At 34.6% G+C, this 24,089-nt stretch overlaps 2 protein-coding genes across 2 annotated transcripts; both read right to left on the reverse strand.

Moving 5' to 3' along the window:
- Window positions 1–4,399: 4,399 nt before the first annotated feature.
- On the reverse strand, window positions 4,400–5,215 carry LOC18438493 (protein LATERAL BRANCHING OXIDOREDUCTASE 1). The gene is made up of 2 exons (XM_006848676.3): window positions 5,006–5,215; window positions 4,400–4,918 (listed from the first exon to the last, which is right to left on the reverse strand). Exons 1-2 carry the CDS (start codon window positions 5,162–5,164, stop codon window positions 4,616–4,618), a joined length of 462 nt encoding a protein of 153 aa, XP_006848739.1. The 5' UTR covers window positions 5,165–5,215; the 3' UTR covers window positions 4,400–4,615.
- Window positions 5,216–6,446: 1,231 nt separating this feature from the next.
- Window positions 6,447–9,285, reverse strand: LOC148779283 (protein LATERAL BRANCHING OXIDOREDUCTASE 1-like). Its single transcript, XM_088856715.1, has 3 exons — window positions 8,517–9,285; window positions 7,809–8,136; window positions 6,447–6,927 (listed from the first exon to the last, which is right to left on the reverse strand). Exons 1-2 carry the CDS (start codon window positions 9,026–9,028, stop codon window positions 7,989–7,991), a joined length of 660 nt encoding a protein of 219 aa, XP_088712841.1. The 5' UTR covers window positions 9,029–9,285; the 3' UTR covers window positions 6,447–6,927; window positions 7,809–7,988.
- Window positions 9,286–24,089: the final 14,804 nt, after the last annotated feature.

Below are 24,089 nucleotides of genomic sequence, written 5' to 3' on the forward strand. Positions count from 1 at the left end.
ACTCGTGCTCTACCCTATTCAGTAAAACAGAAATCAATCCATTGAAGATAAATGAGCTTTTCACTTACTATTTCTTATTCTCATCAAGGTTAGCCATTTTAGATCCGAATCGTCGTACCTTTAAACCTACTACGTGTCCTATATAAGCACCCATACAATGTTTGTAGTACTGATTTAAAAATCATTGATCTGTATCAGGGATCGTTGATCCAAATCATAAAAAGGGAACCACCTTGGCTCTGTTTCGAAACCAGGAATCTACACAATTTAGAGAGACTTGCCTGGTTTGGATTAGGTATTGCATTTTGTCAAACAAAAGTGGATTGAATCTCAAAAATGTAGATTTGGACTATTTGATGATGTTAAGGATTATTACTAGTGTGTAAGGTTGTAACCTTAAACAATCAAATTAAGGTGTACCTCCAAATTTTATTTTAAATATAATTTTGGTGTAAAAATTTCTTAGGATCGTCGAGAATCTATTTTCATCTCTATTTATAAAATTTTTAAACTCCAAAAGTGGTTCAAATCAAGTAAATTTATAAACACTTGAAAATTTTGAAAATGGATATTCCAGATAATGTGTTGCAATATACACTATTTTTTGGACTCAAAATCTTTTTTTCCTTTCATATTCATACATCTTGATTTTTAGATGATCAATTCCACAGTTTTCTAACATCAAAGCGCAACCTTTTATGATGGACTTTTGAGGTGCACGTTAATTCTACATTTTAAGGTTGCAGCCTAATATAGACTTTTTCCTTATTGGAATTCGAAATTATTATTTTTTTGGAAATTAATCACTTGGTAAATCAGAGGTACTTTTTAAAAAATCTCATTCCAAACCTAGACAATTTAGCTTGAGAACGAAATGTACACTGCAATCCCTAGGACAACCTTATTAGGGGTATTAATGGGTTTGGTTTAGTTCGTGTTGACATCGACCCACCCCAGTTCTTAGTTGGATCCATATACATCATAGACGTCTGTCAAGTCGATCTTAATAGGCCTAGTGCAACATGTCTGGTCAGGTCTAGAAAAAAAAAAAAAAGATTTTATGATAAATATTTCATAATGCACCAATGATGATGCATATATACAAAAAATATTTTATATTCAGTTGGGTCAGATTGACCTTGATCCAAGCCCAACTTAATAAGGTCAAGGATGGATCCAAACACAACCCAGGTCAGGTCCAGGCCATTTTGACACCAACCTGACCCACTAAGTCCAATGTTTACATCCAGACCTGGATCTACGACGTGTCAACCTGTCTGGTAAGCGAGTCGACCCAACCCAATTGCTACCAAACAAGATTAATGAAAAGTTTCGAGTTAACATTAAATAAGAAGTTGAGACATTTACATATGGACACTATTTTCAACCGTTTATTAACAAATGGGTACATTATTTTCTATAAATTACCATGAACGCCCCTCTCGTCCCCCCTCCCCAGTCGATGGCCCCTTTTATTTTTTCACACAACTGCCCGCCTATCCGGCAATCAGAGAAATACACATGTTTTCAAAAGTTTTTTTATACGCAAAGCACACTGTGCTTCTACTTCCTCCATCAAAACACTAGCTACATTGTTTTTTTAGTCTAAATTTGTTTGAACTATATACCAATTACTAAATGATTATTTTATTTTATTTTATTTGTTTTCCTTTGAGTTCTGTGTCACTTAGATCTAGCCATTCAAAACATGGGCAGTCTCTACTTAATCTCGAGGCATTATTTTTTTCTAGTACATAGAGATTTTCTTTCTGAAATCTTTTGGCTAAGATTATTTTACGGGTTGTAAGAGCATATATCCTCAAAATTAGAGATGTAAAAGGTATGCCTAACAATTTTGGCCGAGGGGATAAATAGATGGTATACTCCAGTAATAGTACATAGCTATAAGGAACATTTGAAAACATATGTATTTCTCCCGTGTTGTAATTGCTGGACAGGTGGGCAGTTGTGGAAAAAAAAGAGCCGTAAAGCGTGTGGAAATATCATTCATATGTAAATTTGCCTAAGAAGAAACAAGCATCCAAGCCTCACATCGGGTTATATAACGGAGAGTAGCCTCTACACGTGGGGCATTAGCCTGGAAGTTGGTTCAAAGATTGGAACAAAATAATGGAGAGGGAGAGAGAAACGCTACGGCACGATGCCGCATATCCCCTAAATAATTTTGCTGCCCATTGTGCCATTTTTGTGCCTCTCACGTGCAATATGCAATTTCTTTCACCATCACACTAATTTATCACGTGTCACTCTCTCTCCTCACCCCTCTTACATTAAATTTCGTAGTTGGTATCATTCATTTATACTCTCTCTAAGAATCATGCATCCACATGCTCTTCCCCTAGTTGGCCATACAAAGGGCAAAAGGCCAAAGGCCTTTGAGCTCATTGAAGGGATATCAATCTTTTTTTTATTACTTAAGAGTTTAGACAATATTTTTGTTCAAATTTTCCTTAATAGTAGGAGTTATAAAATAATTTATTTTTACATTATAGTGTGGAATTATGTATTATCACAAAAAAAAAGAATTACAATATTTTAGTCCCACGTTGAAGAATAGAAAAGTATAAGTAATGCTTGAATGTGGGAATATCATATACTATTGTGTTCTAAGTTGCTAGGGTAGACTAGGTCTATGCAGAGATCCAAAGCATGCTATGCACACACGTGAGAGAGTAAGAAACTTGTGCACAAGTGGCGATCGGGCTTGGGCTAGTAGCAACTATGTTTATCGATCACCACGTTGCTGTGGATTCTCAAGGAGTGTGACCTCAAATGAGATACTATTCTTTTGGTGTGCAATGCTCTTTTGGTGTATGGGTATCCAATTCCATCATAAGGCGTAATTGATGAGCCATTATAAGATATCATGGTGGTAGCGCCATTTGGGCATAAGCTATAGGTTTTCATTTCCACTAACATATTCGAAAACCGCTAATTATTTCTAAAAAAAGGTAGGGGCATGTATTCCCCATTGATCTACCCAAAAAAACAAACAAACAAAAAAAAAAAGTTAAGAAACCAAGAGTCAGAGGCTCAGAGCCCCTCAACTTACAATAACTACAGCATGAAACAATTATCAAAACATTATTCAAATAAATAAATAAATAAATAAATTACCAAAACTAACTGGGATTGTATACAATGAGACCATTTACCTTTGATATAAGGATGTCACAATTATTTACAACCATTTGACGTGAAATCTGATAGCTTGGGTGTGTCACAAAGTTCGAAAAAATTTCTTTTGAAGTTTGAGTTAGTTCGAAATAAATGAAACCATCTAATTTTACCTCCAATGGTCAAGATTAATTGTAACTTTCTTGTACCAAAGATAAATGGTCTCATTATATATTTTTCCAAACTAAAAGGAGACTCTCTCTATAAATTAAAGATAGCTCTCACTTTTGATGTAAGTACTTTTTCTTACTTTCTTTCTCTAATAAAAGGCTACTTTGGTACTTTAGATATTTTCTTACTTATATACATATCTCTAGATAAGATAAATAGTCCTATCTCAAGGACAAATTCGACTAAAGAAGTTAAATGCACATCATAAGAGCCAATATTGTCTTGAAAGAACGATTGTTTGTGGCTAAAACAAAGAAAAACAGAGAGAACTCATGTTCTTCAAGGTGTTCCCAAAATATATGTAAATTTACTTTGTATTTCATCCTTCCATTTCCAAAAGTTTACCCCTTCATGCCAACATCATTTCCTATTTTTTAATGTACCAACCTTGTTTCCATTCTCTTTCAATAATGACATGAATAATGTGCGTCACTCCCATAGCACATAGAAACTTTAGGTTTTCCTCTCACTCTACTCATGTAGCAATGCTTCCGTCAGTTTCGATTCTCAACAAATAAATAATGATATAATCCACTCTCCACTTCTTCACTCTCTCCACCGCAAAAGGGCTTTCAATTGGTATCCACATTAAAGTGGCTGCCCATTTTCTCAATAAATATTGGGAACTTGATATTAGGATCTTGGAGCATAATTGAAGGCATATGTCTCACCTTATTGTTTAAGGAAAAGCCTACCTTACAAAGTTAGGGCATCCACTGCCTGTTCTTTTTTCCTGGGTAATTACAGAAGGGTAAGAATAGAGTCCGAAACTTAATCCACTGCCGGTTTTCAATGAAAAAAGGGTTGAGAATATTTAGGTTTATGTAAGTTAAGCTTTTTAATTGTATTATGTGCACCATAAACTTAGTGACATTTCCATGCATTGCACTTCACAAGCCACTTGCATTAGTGGGGCACTTTCATTGATTTTACTTTATCATTTAGCTAAAACAAAACAATAAACTTTTCTAAGGACTCTTTATTTCATAATAAAAAAAAATGGTATCATTAAAAAACAAAGGCAAATAAAGAAGTGTAATCGGAAAGCTCATGTATTGCTACCCAAACTCATTTCTCAACATCCAGATTACGCGTACATAATACAGGAGTGACACAGCAATAAGCGACATAAGCACAACATTAAGAGACATAATGACAACATTAAGAGAGAGAAAGAAGGCTCAAATCTTTAAAGCAAATTTTAAGAGATAGAGAGATAAACTAGGGTGGCTTGAGGTGAAAAGATTTAAGCAGCAACAGTAGCAGCAGCAGTGGGAGCAGGAGTAGTAGGCTTCTTGAAGGTGTGAATGGTGACAATGTCATTCTCACTCGCCAATTTCACACAGTTGCTGAGCCTCCTCACCCTATAAAAGTTGCCATAGTTGAAAGGCTCGTACTTGGCTGGGTTCTGCTCGTTAACAAGATCAGGCAACGGCTGCACAGTCGCCTCGATGGCCGACACAAACGCCAGCGCTACTGAATACATCTCCTTCTTTCCACTCACCACCACCCTGTTCTCTACACTCTTGTACAGCCCGTTCGTGTACCCCTGTAAGAGAGAGAAACAAATATTATTATGAGTATTTAGAGAGAGAAGCAAATATGATATCTTGATTGATACACTAGCAATAGATACCTCCATGAGGTCACCAATCTGGATAGTAAAGGAGTGGGGAATGGACTTGGCCTTGATCCACTCATTGTCCTGGCCCCTGATCTCGAGCCCACTGGGCTGGATTTGGGCCAGCAGAGTGAGAGCACTGATATCAGCGTGCCACCCCTTTCCCAGCACCATGTCAGGGGCAAGGCATGGCTCATAGTGAGAAGAGATAGGTTCAAATTCATTCGACTTTCAAAAAATCTTGTCCCGTGGAATTGCTTGCTCCCACATGGTGATATACACTAACCCCAAAAAAAAGAATTATGAGCTAGACGCGTAGAGCAGCACGGGTGTGATCAATGCGCAGCATGCATGAGTGAGCTGAGTGTGATTAAAAAATTGTTTTAAGAAAGTTTTAGGTATAGAGGGTAACACCACTTGTGTAAAGTTAAAAGTCTAGGTTTCTATTTTCACCGTAAGCATTCAAAATTGCTAACGATTTAAAAAATGTGTAAGGGCTCGTCATCCTTATTGAATTACCCATTAAAAAAGTATTGTGATTTTCAAGTCCATTTATAAAGAAAAACTTCATCAAATATTTTAGTCGAGAAGATTGTTTTCATACTAGAAAATCATAATCTTAACCTCCTCCAAGTACGAGGATTGAAATATTTTTTTGAAAATACTAGAAGTAGTGTATCTCGCATAATATAAACGGTGGAAGGGCGTGAAAGGACTTGTGGGATCTAGCAGAAGTATATGTGAATGATTTCATGCAACGGTTGTATAGTAGTATAATACAATCATCTTCAAAAACCATGTTAAAGACATTCGTTTGACATGATTTTTTAAATGTACACTCTTTTCATTTATTGGAAAAAACTTCATTTAATTGTTCAATCAAGAAGATTGTTTTGATACTATAAAATCATTGTATTAATCTGAATGTGCATGGATGTGAAAAACTTTTTGAAAATACTGCAATTAGTGCATCTTGCAACACATTAGATATATGAGAAATCCTCCCCTCCACATAATATGGATGACCAATGGTTTAGATTAAACATAGCCACATCCAATGGGCATAACAGAGTTTCGTATTCCATATTTTATTTTTATTTAAGAATAATATTCATTTAAAATTTTATTTGTTGATGTATTTCTATGTGCTAAGTGTTTAAAACACACTTAAATTATTTTAGAGTGTGTGTTGGTCATTTTTTGTTCAAAATATTTTTCATTCTTTTAATTAGGTTCTCCGTATAGAAATAAGTTCATATCTAAATTCTCAACAAGTATCATTTATAAACAAAAATAAAAAATAAAATGTGAAACTCTTTTTGAACCATTGGATGTATGTGGTTCAATCTCAACCATTGCAGCCCGATATAACAGAGAGGAGAGAGATGCATCTTGTGTACGTGAGAGAGAGATGCCTACGTATAACCAGAAGATGAAACGATAAGGAGATTATAAGTACAGCAAACATATCAACCTTAATGCAATAGGATGACACAAACCATACTACATAACACTTGAATAATAGCTGGGCGTTATCAGGTACGTAGTTTGTGGACCAAACGCCACTTATTCGAACAAACATTAGAGATAGAGCATAGTACTAGAAAGACAGAAAGGAAAGCAAGACCAAGCAAGGGCACAAAGCATTGCAAATTTGCCACAATGAGAGTAGCTTATTTGGATTTTTTGAAGTCTGCAACCTCAATCACAGGCTTGTCCAACTTCATGAAATTGCTGGTCCTCCTTGACACAAAGTATTCACCCCATTTGTATTCACCATAATGTGCAGGGTTTTTGTCTTCATCAACCAGCTCTTCTAATGGTTTCACAACGGCATTGTAGGAAGGCACAACCCCAAGGATGGCTGAGAACCTCTCGACTTGAGAGTTCACCACAACTCTGTGGACTAAGCTATCATAAATGTCGTTGCTCAATACCTGTGAAGGTCATAAAACATTATCACTCCCACAAAGAGATGTAAAGGAAAATAAATAAGCATGCTACATCTCCTCTATAGACCCTATCGTCTAGTTTTTCTTCTCTCTCTCTAGACCTATATCGTCTTCTTTTTGACCCCGTTCTCTCTCTCTCTCAACATCTTGACATCTCTCTACGAGTAAATGATATGTTGTTGCCAAAAGATTTCATGCTCCAGTGGGAGTATATTGTTTATTTACTCTCTCGAGTTAAACTCAATCTAAAAGCACTACTAGTACAAATCCAAATTTGGGGATGTAAGTCTCTTAGGTTAACCTCAATTAAAAAAAAAAAAACAAAAAAAATTTAAATAACACTATTGGTGGCCTTGAAAAAAGTAATGTTTGAAAATGAAATATAAACTATCCATTTCTTTGAAGGTGAGATCAAGGTGTTAGTGAACTGGAAATTAATAATTTTTTTCTTTTGAAATAATTATCTAGTAATTATTAGATGGTTCTGAAAACTTCATATTATAAAAAAAAAAAAAAAAAAAATTCCTACCTAGCAGAGAAAGTTTATAGGATATGCTCACTTAAAAGCATGGTATGCAAAAACCTGCACTCAAAACTCATGGAAAGTTTCTAGCGTCAGATAAGCTTCAAGTCAATCATCTCCGGCATGACCATTATGGCCATGAAAAAAAAATTTATTTCAAACCCTAAAAATAGTTAATACAAAGTCTAATTAAGTGCTCATAAATCTGCAAGATCTGCACTATTTTTGAGCTACAATTTTCATAATCGGTAGTGGAGCTTGGTTTTAGAGTAATCATAGAAATTTCCCTTGTGCAAAGTTGGTGAGGCTTTCCTTGAAGGCCTTATAGAAACTGCATCCATACCTGAAGCACGTCACCGGCAACAATAATGTAAGAGTTGGGTATGGGCCTGAGCCTTAGCCACTGACCGTCCGATTTTCGTTGAGCCTCCAATCCACCGACCTCATCAGTGGTTAAAAGGGTAAATGCACTTGGATCTCTGTGAGCTCCTTTGCCTAAAACCAACTCTGGGTTATTGCACGATTAGTAGTGATTAGTGCGAACATAGCTTAAGCTCTCTTCGAAATAAGGGTGCAATCGATGAGATGGGAGACCCAAGCTGAGAGAAATGACTTCCATCAATTGAGACATCAACTTTAAGCACCCTTGGGCGAAGTCGTGGCATATTTTCCTGTGGGAGAGGGAATAAGTGATAGGGCTAGTGAGTGAAATCTCCTCTATCTTTTCTCTTTTTTAGGGACCCAAAACAAAAAAAATCCAACCCCCCTCCCCCAAAAGAGGATGAGATCCGAGTCCTTGGAAAATAAAAAAGAGAGAAATCTCCTCTTTTGCTCTGAAGCTTTTGGTGATCTAGCAGTACAAGTGCACAATAAGCATTGACACCAAGAGGATATGGGAAAGAGAGAAGCACAATTAAAATGTTCTAGCTTACAAGAAAGCACAGACAACCTAGAGGGAGAGCGACAATGGAGTCGAAAATCTAAGAGAAAGTGAGAGGATGAGCATATCAGAGAGAGAGAGAGAGAGAGAGAGAGAGAGAGAATCCATTACTTGTAATCCTCTGGCTTTTCCGGCCACATGTTTTTTATAATCCTGGTCTCCTTGCAGTCTGCATCCGGGTTCTCTGGTAACTCGAGCTCGTCTCTTTCTGCCATATAGTCGAACACTTCACACCAATCTCTGATATTCTTGGTGAAGTCTTCATCATGGTAACCCCAAGGGTTCTTTACATCTCTAGCCGCCTTCTTCTTCTCCTCATATGGCAAAGCTGAGAAACCAGCCATAGCCTTCTTCAGATTAGACCAGAGATCAGGCGACACACCATGGTTAACTGCGACTAAGAAGCCCCACTCTTTGAACGCATTGTGCACTTGCTTTGCAATGCTAGCCTTGGCCTCATCCGTGGAGGAATTCTGGGGCAATTGAAGTGGTGCTAGGTCGATTATTGGGACATTTTCTAAGTATTTGATTGAACCCATGGATGGACGAGTCTCTACGGGTTGAATTTGAGATGGATCAATAGAGGGAGCCATTTTATCTTGATGCTCGGTCTCTTGATTCATGGCGAACCCGGCTCACCTCTTTATAGTCTCTCAGGCTCTCTTTTTACCACTTGGAAACGTAACACGTGCCCTCGGTGTCGTTTTTAATTACTTGGACGTGTAACACGTGCTAGGGTTATGATTTGAACGGAATATACGACGATCAAATTTAGGGCTGCCATCGGGTCGTGTTTGACCAAGACCTGCCCTAAAAAAGCCTGAAAATTTTGGCATGCTGGAAACGGTCTAGCTCGGAAATCATATTTTGGGCCATGATATGGCTTGGACCAGAAATATTTTTTTTAAGTCCGGCCCTGGCCGCCATTGGCCCGAAAATAATTGTAGAGAACAAACTTTTTTTCCTAAATGTGCTCATTTAGGAGCACTAAATTTTTTTCCTAAATGACATTGCCCATATATATATATATATATATATATATATATATATATATATATATATATATATATATATATATATATATATATATTTATATATATATTAGTGTGTGCGTGTGTTAAGGGTAAGATTTCTCTCTTGAAATTTTCCCCTCACAAAAAAAAGTGATTTTCAATGAAAAACATTATATCAAAGTATTTTTTTTCCAAGAGTTCTCTTTAAGAGTATCAAACCCTAATAAAATCTAGGGTCAAATATAGATACCTCCCTCGAAAATGAATTTTATAGACATGCTAAACCCCTATAGTTTTAGTATCACACCCATGATCTAGGTACTGTTTTTTCTTGGTTTTATCCTCTTATCAAAAAATCGTTGCCTACCCATTAAATCTCTCTCTCTACATGCCCTCTCCTCATTCTCTCTACCCTCTCTTTCTATCTCTTTCTATCGGGTAGTGGGAGAAAGAGAGAGAGAAGAGAGAGAGATTTAATGAGTAGGGTAAAGGAAAGATATGATAGTTTAGTCTTTAAAACAATGTCTTTTTTAATTGATGGAAAAAAGTAAGAAAAAAATAATAATTGGGTCATGGGTGTGTTACCAAAAGTATTGGGGTTAGAATGTCTATGAAGTTCGGTTTGTAAGGTATCCATAATTTTCCCTAACATATAACAAAAAATTTGATTTTCGAAAATATAAAAAAAGCTTCCGAAAAGTTTGGAATCACGTGGTTTGCAACCACTAAATGCCCATCACTTTCGTCTCTCGAAAAATACTTTTTGGAAACCTAAAAAGGCATTGGGGAGTATGTTGGAGGTAGTCACCCAACCATTACATGCCCCCCCATGGTTTGAGCCCCCAGCCCCTTTCCTCTCTCTCTTCATCTCAAGTCTCTTATTTCTTTCTTCTTGTTAGAATTCGTGGGAGCATACATGTACAGACATTGAATGGAACGATAAAAAGAGAGAACACAACATTTACGTAGTTTAGGCTGAAGCTTTACATCCAAGGATCCAAAGCCCAACTGGCTACATCTTTATAATTTTGGACGATTGTTTACATTAATAAGTTCCTCTATATATAGAGAACAATAACACGATTACATGAGATAAATATTGTATGATAACTTGATGACCAAGTAACTTGGTCTCTATCGTCTAGATACCTAACCTAATCCTATCACGAGGTATATACATATACATCCATAATGATATATATCAATATGAATCCAAGATATCCATATCCCAACACTCCCCCTCAAACTCAAGATGTTTTGACACAAAACAGCTGGAGTTTGAAAAATACTAAGTTGCCAAAAAAAACGAGTTGTGATCAAGTCCATGTTCGCAGGTTACCATAGTTTTTCAAGAAACAACTATTCTTGAGCTCTTTATTTTCTTTTAGAGACTTTCTCTCTTTAGGATCTTATAAGAACGCTCTTTTCTTGGGCTCTCTACTTTCTTCTAGAGACTTTCTTTCTCTAGGGTCTTCTTCTCTGAGGATCCTATCTCTCTCAGAGGCTTCTTTTCTTTCTAGAGGCTTTCTCTCTCTAAAAGAAAAAGATCATCACACAGGATGGAGCAACATAAAACTCTATGATCCAATAGGATTGAGTAACTAAAAAGTTAATCATTGAAACATACGCATTGGAACAAACATGATCGAGTAAACTCGATCATCACACAGGATGGAGCAATTGAAAAAGCCATCATCAAATGTGATCAAGTAATGGAAAACTTGATCATCAACCATGATCGAGAAATTCAATCATCTTCATCTCCTCATCTGGAGAAGAAACTCTTGATCATCAACCAAGATCGAAAAATTCGATCATCTTCATCTCCTCCTCTGAAGACATAACTCTTTATAATCAACCATAACTTCCCTTTGCACAGTACTTGGACTGATCTAGTATCTAGATTTTCTTGTCGATGTTGACTTCATCTCTACTCATCTCATCTCCATATCTCCTATACTCTCTCCCTCAAGTTGGGTGTGGATGCGAAGAAATACCCAACTTGCAAAATACATATTTTTTTTTTCTTTCACCACCGCAAAACACTAGCCACATTTTATTTTTCTTCTCTACTTCTTCAATATATATATATTTTTCTTTTAACCATAAAATCCCAAGTCAATCTGTCTCTCTCTCTAAAAACCACCACAAACGGAAACGGATATACGAACTAACCTATCAACTGGATTCGTGAAGATTGATTTTTTGTAGCAAACTGATTTTGCACATCGTGAAGACTGATTTTTCATTCTTTGTTGCAAACTATTGAGTGGACCACTGTTGCAAAGCAAAGGTATTGACTCTGCAAATCGATTTGGCATTGAGCGGATGTCTCTCTTGTAAAACAAAGGTTGTGTTCATTGCTTCCGCCACTGTTGTCGGCAACGCTGTCGTCTTTAGCCAAACATGAAAGACGCACGGTTTCCCTGCTAGTGCTCAAAGACCAAACATGAAAGAGGCATGGTTGCTCTACTCGTGAAAGTAAGATTTGAGGCCTAAAGGTACAGGATGGTGGCACTTTCCTACATGCTTGCACAGACCCAACCTAAGGTGTTTTTCGACATGGAGATCGGTGGTGTACCTTCTGGTCGCATATCCTGGGTCAAAAAATTGGTCTTGAAATTTCTTGACCAACCTCAGATCTAAGCTGACCAACCTCAGATCTAAGCCGTATCTTGGGTCAAGAAACTGGTCTTCAAATTTCCCGACCAACCTTAAATCTGAGCCGAGGAGTCTATGGCTCTGATACTATGTTATGTTGAGGAGGTGACATTATGATCAGATCTTTGTCGCTCTGATACCATGTTAGAAATTGTTAGAGAATACATGTACAGATATTGAATGGAGAGATAAGAAGAGAAAACACAACATTTATGTAGTTCATACCGAAGCCTTACATCTACGAATCCAAAGCCCAACTGGCTACATTTTCATAATTTTGGATGATTGTTTACATCAATAAGTTCCTCTATATATAGAGGACAATCACACGATTACATGAGATAAATATTGTATGATAACTTGATGACCAAGTAACTTGGTCTCTATCTTCTAGATATCTAACCTAATCTTATCAAGAGGTATATATATATATACATCTATATATCAATATGAACCCAAGATATCCATATCCCAACACTTCTTACCATGAACCTTTATCTCACCAAGAGTAACACACCTGGTACCAGCACCAACCCCATAATTTATGTTTTCTCTCTCTCACTACCTCTGTTTTTTGTGATCAGTGCAGAGCTCAATTTGGTTTTATATACAAAAGGGAGAGAAGCTCTTAAAGCTCGGTTGATTGCATGTGAAGCATTGAGAATCACTACTTTCTTCTTAGCTTTCCAGTGGAGCTTCTCGTGCAAAATGGTGTGTCGAGATTTATTTTTCTAATACCAGATAAAGAATACTAGCAGAATAACAAAAATTAGCAGATGAAAAAGAAGAAAAATGAGAAAATGAGAGAGAAAGAGAGAAGTTTTAAAGTGGGGGAGCTAGAGATAATAAATAAGAAAATGTTGAGTCGCAGTTGGTGTTTTGTAAATCAAGTTTGGAAATCAAACTTTGTTGCTCTGCTTTCTCTCTCTTTCTTTCTCATTATTTTAACTTCTCTTTGAATCCATAATCAATAGGGATCCACGGCACCAACCAGTGGATTCTCTCTGTGAGAGAGATTATGGAAGTTTGGATAAGAGAGAGAAGATGGAGGCAAGAGAGGGAGAGGGAGAGTAGATCGTGGGTGCAAAGAAATTAGGAGGTTTAATAGAGAGGGAAGTTTAATAGAGAAAGAGATTGGATTTTAGCGAGAGAGAGAGAGGGCTATCTTCAAGCTTTCAGGCCGATTACGAGCCTATTTTGCACGACCTGGCTCAAAACATAATGGCCGCTAATGGCCTGGCCCGTACCCAAACCAAAAGCCAGATACAGTAGATTCAACCAATAAGGACTTTTCTCCCTATAAACTAGTGTTCTTAAAAATGCCGGCCGATGCCTAAGCGGCCCAAGGGGTCTAGACCATCCAATGCCTGGGCAGCCTAGGTTCAATAAGGGAAAGGGAGGTGTTCACCAATCTTGTTTTACCTCCAGATTTTGTATTAAAAATGTATATTCATACATATTTTATACTCCAAATTAAAAAATACAAAAACTACCCCAATCCCTGGGTATATTTGCACCTAGGAGGGTGCAATTGGCTGGGGCTGCCTAGGCAGTGTACTAACGGGCGCCTAAGGACAACCTGCCTAGTTGGTCCTCCCAGGCCCCCTAAGGTTGCCTAAGCCCTATGTGGGCTGCTTTTTGGATCAATTCTCGAAACTAAGAGCACTATTGCAAAGAAGAGTTAAGTCAAACTATAAGAAAAGGTCGTTGAGAATTGTGTTCATCCATATTCTCCAAATTCTACTAAATAAGTATTTTGCATGGAAGAGTAAATATAGTGTCATCCCCTTAGTACAATGCTTGCATTGTCTTTTTTTTTTTTGACAGTATTTGAATATTTCTATTAATCAATCAACAGGTTAGTAAATGCTTGCATTGTTCCCTCGACAATTCTCGCCATTATTGAAATTTCATCAAAATTTTGGTGAAACGATTTCTGCATGGGAGTGCTACATGTTGGTGTATCCAGCCAACTCCAACTTATTTAAATTTTTTTTTGCCAATGTGAAACAATGAGGTTTTGAAAAATACATAAAGTCTTCATATGAACTGACTAATATACATGATTACTAGCCACCAAACTTGGCTTCACACTGTTTTAAAACAAAATGCAATTCTAATTGGTCCTTTTACAAATCCCAAACTTGAACTATAGCCAAACATAACACAATTCTCAAATAGTCAACTCCTCATGTATATAACACTATATAAGATATATACTGAAAATTTCTCATCACGTATGAATTACCACATACTCAAACTTTCTTATCATTTATGAATTACATCAAACACTTCAAGACCAATATCCACCCAATGGTCGGTCTCTTTCTCTATCTAAGTTCATAAGATGATCTTTTAAGTTAGAATGATCCTTATGTTGCACTTATATTAAGTGATAAGTTGTAAAGTGATCTTAGCCATTGGTGCTCTTTATCTATGGCACATGAGAGGCTATGATCCTATCCACTCATCTCAATCCAACTATCAAGATGTAGAGATGAGATTTTGACACCATTATCACCCCCTTTAAACCCTAGGTTGAACCTTTTACGTTGTGGTCCTTGTCCTATAAAAATTTTCACTTAAGTCTATTGTAAAGATTCCATAAAAGCCCTTAGGTTTTAATAAAATCAATAGAGTACTATATAGACAAGGGTGTGTCTTTTTAGTAAATGAAAACCCACATGTGCGAAATAATATTTTATGACACATCCAATGGAATTTCAACAGCCAACATTCTTCACAAGGCTCAGCCCTATAGGACAAAGTCACATGAGAGATTCAGACGTGCCAAAATATCTCATATGGATAAGGATTTTTAATTCAAAATATTTCACAAATAAACTTGGCATATGTGTGAAATAAGCATGCAAAAATTTAATAAAAAACTTAATGAAATTAAATCACATATTACACAACACGACGTTAAATAGCAAATATTGCAATTCCATAAAAGGTGCATCTAATTAAAATATTTAAAAATATTAAAAAATGTAAATTAACCAAAATACCTCAAAAACTTTTAGGAGTATTTTAGTCCATTTGATTTGTCTAAATTATTATTATTTGATAGTTTATTAGATTCGCCTATTTCTTTATACTAGACACTCCAAATTTTAAGTGATTTGGGCTCGTGAGCTAACCTCTCTCTCTGAGAGAGCGAGAATGACTGCAAATTATATATATATATATATATATATATATATATATATATATATATATATATATATATATATATATATATATATATATGAGACTCTCTCTCTCTCTGAGAGAGAGTATGTGAGAGCGAGAGCGTCTGCAAATTATATTTATATAGAAGCGTGAGCGACTGCAGATGACGGTGATAAGATGAGAAATGAGTCCAAAACATTTAAAACAAATGAGAATGGCTCACTAGAGAGAAAAGGTTTCGTTTCTCAAAAGACAGGCAATTAGAATATTTTTTTGGGTAGGTAATGATAATTGAAGCGAAGGGGCGAAAGGATCCAACACGTGAAGTCCGTTTTTATTTGTTTTTTTCGCTGAAAAGTAACCTATAATTTAAGCTTTAGTGAGATGAATCGAAGCACACCTCAGGCCTTTGACAAGTTAGGTCGATATCTTCGGGAGGAATTGGAGAGAATCCTCCCTAGACACACACATAAAACGAGCGTTTTAAAGAACGTCGAGTCGAACCGGGCTCGCCCGGTTCGACTCGAAAATCGCGAAAAGGGACCGGATCGGTTAAAAAATCGGAAATCGTCCGGTTCTAGAGAGAACCGGACGATTCCGCACAGTGACTCGCCGATTCACTGTGCGGAATCGGCGAGTCCGTGAAGAACACGGGGGTTACAGTGTTCTTCACGGGATTCTTTGAAATTTGTCATTTTTTGATCATTTTTCTTGTTTTTTTTGGCATGTGATCTGATTTGCAGGCTCTAAACAACTTTATTCAGCTTTTTCAAGGATTAAATGGTGGAAAAATTTGTTGTTTTTGGATCACGAAAAATTTGATGTCTAGGGTTTCCGCCTTTTCTGAAAGTTTCATGCCAAATAGGGCATGAATCTTTCAAAATTTGTAGGCATTTTGATCTTAAAGCTGTGAATCAAAACCTTTTGTTACTAATTTGTGATAATCGTTGAGAAAAACAGAGTTTTTTGGAGATTGAAAGCTTCGGTTTACAAAATCAGGTAAGAACTTTGGGTTTTTTTTTTTTTCCGCCATTTGATTTATTTCACGGCATATTTTGAACATAATGAGTTCAATAATTAGGGTTTTTAATCTTTATTGTGTCTAGTATGATTTAAAATTTTCAATTTTACGTAATCTGGTCAATTACAGCAAGAAATTTGATATGAACATTGAGATGTCTGCGGAACCAAATTCCGCTGTTTTTTTTTTTTTGTTCCGCCTTTTGATTTTGTTTTCATGATATATTAGAAATAATGTGTTAAAAATTTAGGGTTTTGATTCCTTATATTGTTGTTTATCAGAAAATATACTCAATTGGATGTAATTTATTCACTTAGAGGTGAATGTTTGAGTTAAAATCGCTTATGTAAAACGACTCTGTGAAGAACAGAATTTTTTTTTTTTTTTGTTTGTAACCCATGATAGAATTTTTTGTAATCCATGATCGAATTTTTTGTAATCCATGATCGAAATGTTTGTTTTTTTTTCTTGTAATCCATGATCGAATTTTATTTTTTATTTTTTATTTTTGTAACCCATGATAGAGATTTTTGTAATCCATGATCGAATGTTTTGTAATCCATGATCTAAATGTTTGTTTTTTTTTGTAATCCATGGTCGAATTTTTTGTTTTTTGTTTTTTATGTAACCCATGATAGAGTTTTTTGTAATCCATGATTGAATTTTTTGTTATCCATGATGTAATTGTTTTTTTCTTTTTTTGTAATCCACGATCGAATTTTTTGTTTTTTTTTGTTTTTTTTTTTTGTAATCCATGATCGAATTTTATGTAATCCATGATCGAATTTTTTGTAATCCATGATAGAATTTTCTGTAATCCATGATCGACTTTTTTGTAATCCATGATCGAAATGTTTGTTTAATTTACTTGTAATCCTTGATCGAATTTTTTGTTTTTTTTTTTTTTGTAACCCATGATTGAATTTTTTGTAATCCATGATCGAATTGTTTTTTTCTGTTCTTGTAATCCACGATCGAATTTTTTGTTTTTTTATGTTTTTTTTTTTTCTTGTAATCCATGATCGAATTTTATGTAATCCATGATCGAATTTTATGTAATCCATGATCGAATTTTTTGTAATCCATGATCGAATTTTTTGTAAACCATGATCAAATTTTTTGTAATCCATGATCGAATTTTTTGTAATCCATGATTGAATTTTTTGAAAATTTGTAATTTTTTTTTTTAATCCATGATCAAAATTTTTTTTGCAATCCATGATCGAATTTTTAGAAAATTTGTGATTTTTTTTTTTTTAATCCATGATCGAACTTTTTGAAAATTTGTTAATTTTTTTTTTTAATCCATGATCGAATTTTTTGAAAATTTGCTGTACTTTTTTTTTTTTATTTCTTTTTATCCATGATCGAATTTTTTGAAAAATGATGATTTTCCGAAAAGATGTGAAAATCGTGATAAATTTTTGATTATCATGATGTATGAAACCCAATTTTAAATTTTTATTGTTTGAGTTTGCTGTAATTTAATTTTTTTTTTTCCATGATCGAATTTTTTGAAAAATGATGATTTTCCGAAAAGATGTGAAAATCGTGACAAGGTTTTAATTATCATGAGGTATTAAACCATATTTTAAATTTTTATTGTTAAAGTTTTTGTTGAAAAAATTGTATGTTGATGGATTATTTATGCAAAAAAATGCATGTTATTATATTTTTAATACAAAACTGTATTTTTTTTATCTGTTGTTCATGGATTTTTTAGTTGGAATGACTGATGTTAGCCGGCTCTTTGAAGAATTGTTTTTATTATTAATTTTTTAATGCAAAAAATGTATGTTCTTGATAATTGAGTTGTAGCCATGTTTGGAGCTTGCATTTTGTATTATTCTAAATGTTTGTAATTGATATGTACGAAAATATTATTGTCAAAAAAGGTATTTTGCAATAACAAATAACAACGAATATGACTACATGAACTACCGCAAGAAGAACAACAACGTCGTCTATCATTTTATTTTTAGATCGTATGTTACTAATTTTATGCTTTATTGTAGTCCATGTATATTTATATACTTATTCCATGATAATTCTATGTTTATCCTTTTGTGTGATGTAAATTAAATGTTGAATGGCGGTTCATGCAGGGAAAGAACATATCAATATTCGCATATTCATTCAAAAACATGAAAATTCTTAATGGAGTACCCTCATTTCTTATTGAATTCCTAAAAAACAATATTTATAATGAATTTTAATAATTTTTTCGGATTTTTTTGAAGCTTTATTCTGACCGATTCACCCGATTCCCGATCCGGATCGCCGATTCACCGATCCGGATCGGTTTTTTGGGAGTCAGATCCGAGTCACCGATCCGTTTTTTAAACCATTGTATAAAACAGTGCAATAAAAAGACATTAAGTCGTCACTTGTTACTTGGGAGGTGACCGCACCAATCATGGTAATATTGAGGGTTTAAGTACAATAATTTAGACCACTACATGATGACCACTACATGATGAACCTGAAATAATTATAGGATTTGGACCTTAAAAATTAATATTTTAATTAGGGTTTATTTTGTATGTGGTTGCAACGTTGGACAATCAAAGTAAGGTGGACTTTCAAAACTTTATCATAAGATGTAATTTTAGCGTGGAAAATTCTTAGAATGACTCAAGAATCTATTGTCACATCTAAGTATTAAAGTTTAAACGTCAAAAATGTTTCAAATCAAGCAAATGTATAAATACATGAAAATATTGAAAATAAACAGTTTAGATAATGTATTACAATATATACCATTTTTAGGTATTAAAATCTTTTTTTTTTATATAAATATTTTTCATAATTTCAATGTCAAGATGATCAATTAAATGATTTTTTCTTGATTAACTAAATTTCTTCAAGAACACCTAAGTATTCCTAAAAAGCGTACTCCCCTAGAAACTTCTAGTCACTCAAGAATATAGGGCTCGTTTGGCTCCATGGGTTAACAAACATAGGTTTTGAATCCAAACCTGGTTTTCTCAAATTTTGATTATGTTAAAATTTTGTTACTCAAGTAGGACTTGTTTGGATGGCTTTGAATGGTATCCATGTTAAGCAAATCTCATGTTTGGATCAATTTTTTTGTATAATTTGGATGGCTATTATAGAGAGAGAACACATTAAATTTAGAATTTTGATATAGTTTCTCTCTAAAAATTTTAAATAGTTTCTCTCTCTAAAAAATTAAAATTTGACATAATTTCTCTCTCTAAAAATTTTGAGACAGTTCGTCTCTCTAAAAATTTGAATTTTCAGATAGTTGACAATTTCTCTCTCCTAAAATTTTGATATATTGTTTATCTCTAAAATTTTTAAGGTAAGTTTTTTTTCCAAAATTTGATATAGTTTCTCCCATAAATTTTAAGATACTTTCCCTCTAGAAAACTTCAAATTTTAGATAGTTTCTCTCTCTAAAAAAATTTAGCTAATTTCTCTCTCTAAAATTTTAAGATCCTTTCTCTATAACTTGAAATTTGGTATTGTTTCTCTCTCTGAAAAATTTGACATAGTTTTCTCACTAAATTTTGATATCGTTTCTCTCACTAAAACTTAAATTGGGTATAGTTTCCCAATCTAAAAAATTTGAGATAGTTTATCTCTAAAAAATTTCTCTCTCTAAAATATTTGAGCAAATTACATACCAACTCTATTGGGGGAAGGTGTCTATTACCATTATCTCATTTACCCAATAGTACGAACCCGCCCCACCCCCCCCCCCCCCCCCCCCTTCTTCACACACACACGTATACTCACACAAAATTTAATGTATTGTATTCCTTCTTTCGTGCTTAAACAAAGTCAAGATTTGGATAACCCAAGTTTTTTTTTTATTTTGTATATCCATTTTTCAAAAAACATAATTATGTATCCAAAAAAGCTACAAAACATGTTTTTATGCGAGACATCCAATATTCAATCATTCATCAATATATTCCAGAAGGAAAGAAAAAATACTGTCATGAGGAACTTAATATCTTAAAATATAATAAAAATAGAGAAAATTTTACTCAACAAGAAATCTTCTTTCTCCAAACCAAGAAGCACCATTGCAAACAAGAAGCATAAGTTAGTCAAAGTGAAAAGGCAGCTGAGAATTATGTAATCCATAATCTCAGTTCTCTTTTTTTTCCATGGGCTCCCTTCATTTTTTTTTTGGGTGTTCAATAGGGAAGACAAACTCGCTACCATTTTTTTCACATAGCTTAAGGAGTTAGCTTTTTTGACGGTGGTGTCAGCAGGATTGAAAATTTTTTCATGTAGCTTAATGAGTTCGAGTTTTGATAGTGTGAATAAGTGGTATGAGCGGAAATAGAAACCACAACATGTAACTAGGTAAAGTTGTGCCTCCACCATGACCCATCTCTTTTCCTATAATCTCCGTTCTCTATGCTTCCAGTGTACGTTCAAACCAGCGAATCCTCCAAAGTAGCCCTCTTGTACGGGAAACTAAATATCCGTGTCATGTCCTAAGTACAATGCTTGGCATTGTTCCCCTACGAGTCCTGCCATTGCCGTTATTTCATCAAAATTTGGTGTAGTAGTAGTTCCTACTTGAGAGTGCTAAAAGTGTACGAAAGGACAAATATATGCAAAGAAACCCTAACGACAAATCAAATAGGAGAAATATGCAATGGAAGGGAGAACAAGCACCGTTCTAATGGTTTGAACCATAGTTATTAGGAGCGGGAGCGGGAACAGCTCTGGTTCTGGGAGTGGGAGCGTCGGATCAATGATTGTCCTAAGCACCAAAGTTTGGAGAATGAGTTTCAGTGAGGGTAGAGGATACGGATAGAGATCCCGTTTAAATCGGGAGCGAGTTCCCGATACATAGGGATCGAAATTCTTATGTAATGGGAACATGTTCTATGTAAAATAGGATTGTTTTCCCATGTTTATTAAGATCGTGCTCCCATTGACAATAGGAACCAGATCCCATTTAAGGTTGAGTCGCACCTATCTAAGAAAGACTACGTCCCTATTTGGAAAGGATCCAGCTCTATTCAAAGTACTTTTTTAAAAATGGTTCGAATCTCCCTTTTTACTCTCCCGACGAGACCAATGTATGTTTTGAAATGATGACATAAAATTTTAGGCATTAAAAACCTTGCGGGAAATAGAAATGGAAATGATGCGCATAAAGGATATCATTAAAAATACTTTAAGTATTCATGTTCCCTATGAACCCGCAAGACCATATTATGTAAAAGTTAAATAAACCAAATGTTTTCTACAATTTCATTATTTTTGTCTTAATCTCTAATGAACAATAAATCTATTTTTATATTTCATTATAAAATAATAATTCAAGTTTGCCTTTTATAGCGCTAAACAACAATTTACTCCATCAATAGTACAAACGTTTTGTGTTGTGTTAACACATATTCTAAAACACACATATTAATGAGGGCATCCAATATTTTAATAATTAAAATTTTGATTATTACATGTGCATTTATGAACATCTTAAAAATAAAAAATAAATGAGATAATATTTTAATAATGAAAATTTATCATTATATGCACATGTATTAAATGTAAACTTGATCTATCAATTTTTAAAAAACATATATTTATGTGAACCCGCATGACCATATTATGTAAAAAAACTAAATAAACCATATATTTCCAATACTTTGATTCTTTTCGTCATAATCTCTAATAAACAATAAATCTAATTTTGTATTTCATTATAGAAGAGTAACTCAGGTTACTCCTTGATGGCGCTAAACAACAATTTACTCCATCGGTAGCACAAACGTTTTGTGTGGTGTTAACACATATTCTAACACACACGTCTGAGTGTAGGCACGAGATCTACAATTTAAAGGAACGTGTTCCGTGTGAAATTGAGATCGCAATTTGTGGGATTGTGGGATCAAGTTTCGTTATGAATGGGATCGAGAATCATATAACTAGAAGTGAGATCCTAAAAAAATTAGAACGGTTCCGGTTGAGATCTCGGCCACGGAGTGCGGGAACTGGATTCCGGAGCGAAAGCGCCACCCTAGTTGGACGATCCCCGGTAACTATAGTTTAAACAAGGCTATATCCAACGGCCATAAAATAAATTTATTTTTATTTTTTATTTAAAACTATTTTATCTAACATTTGAGATGCAAATGTATTTTAATACAACACACCAAATAAAAATAATTTAATAATATTTTGAGCAAGACAATAATCAGAGTACCCACAAAAGAACATATGTTTCAAAAAAACATTTGTAGCTATTTACTCTTGCGGGAGTAGACTATCTATTTACTCACTTTGGTAAAATACGTGCTAGGAATACTCTTACAACCAATAGAATAAAATCTGTATATACTATAAAAATAAAAAAAGACCGTCCAATTTTTAATGGATATATCAAATACCACAAACTCGAAATTATTATTTTTGTTTAAATAATCATCTCGTAATTGGTATATGGCTAACAAAATTTTAGACTAAAAAAAACAATGTAGCTAGGTGCTTTGACCAAAAAGTACATGCATAGAGTGCTCCATGTATAAAAAAATATTTCAAAACATGTGCATTTCCCTCGTGTCCCGTGTTTTAATTTTCTGATAGGCGGGTAATTGAGGAAAAAAAAAAGGACCATCGAAAGGGAGTGGTCATGGTAATTTAGGGTTATCAAAGTTTTATTTTATTTTTTAATAGATTAGTGACAGTTTGGATGCACTCAAAATTGGAATATTTTTGGATTGTAATCCAAAATTCTTGTGAAACCGACTTTGAACTATTTGAATAACCGGATGATTTTGCTAGATTTTTTAATTGAAAGAAAAAATATTGTCATATCAAGGCCAAAGTTATCGTTAAAAAAAATTCAAGTGAGACTTTGATTTTTTTTGGATGAAAGTACGACCTTATGCAAACCCCACACCCAGCTTTTTCGCTATTTACCCATTACCCAACTCTCTTTCTCTCCCTCAACTTCTCAAGGAGTTGAAGCCAAGGTTACCATATCTGATCGCTGGTTGCAATCCTCTCTCTTGTCTCTTGTGAAAGGAAGGTGGGGAAGTTGGTCATGGTGTGGCCTAGCTACATCTTTGATTTGAGCCCAACACTTTCTCTCTCTAAGATCCACTTTCTCTCTCGAAGTTGTAGTGAGAGAAAATAGGGATTTAAGATGGGATTTGTGGGTCATGGCTTCAGAAAGCAAAGGGAATGTTTCATCAAAGGTGAAGCTCATAAATCCAAAAAAATATGGTTCTTCTTCTGTCAATAAATTGAATAAGGGAACTTTGACTGCAAATAAGAGGAAAATTGAGAGCTCAAACAGAGGGGCTAGAGATTTGAAGTAAAAATCTGTGGCCACTGTAACAAAACAAGAGGTACCCATTTTGGATTTGGGTTTCTCTCTATTTCTTGTTTGATTTGATGGCTTTTTTTGGAAAGAGAAAGAGAGAGAGAGAACCCCAATGTTCATAGAAAATAACACAAACCCCAAATTTGCAGAGACGGATAAGTTCTCGCAGAAAACCCTAGGGTTCATCAGAATCAACGGAAATCCGACATTTGGAGCGAGGATAAGCTTAATACACTGAACCAAAATATGCAGAAGGAGAGAAAGAAAGAGATCACGAAGGTAAGAGGGGAGGAGGGAGTGACCATTTGGTGAGGCGAGGGATTTGTGACAAAGTATTACAAATCCATAGTGGGGGCTAAAATAAAATCCTCGTGTAACACCTAATAGACTTTATAAGAATAGAAAAAAGGCTTTGTATTTTTTTCAATTTTCATTTGAAAAACTTGCAATTTTTATGAATAACAAATTATTTTTATTGGACATCCAAACTGACC

The sequence above is a fragment of the Amborella trichopoda genome, chromosome 13 (assembly GCF_054954075.1).
Source record: "Amborella trichopoda isolate Santa Cruz 75 chromosome 13, AtrichopodaSantaCruz75HAP2 v2.0, whole genome shotgun sequence".
Classification (NCBI taxonomy): domain Eukaryota; kingdom Viridiplantae; phylum Streptophyta; class Magnoliopsida; order Amborellales; family Amborellaceae; genus Amborella; species Amborella trichopoda.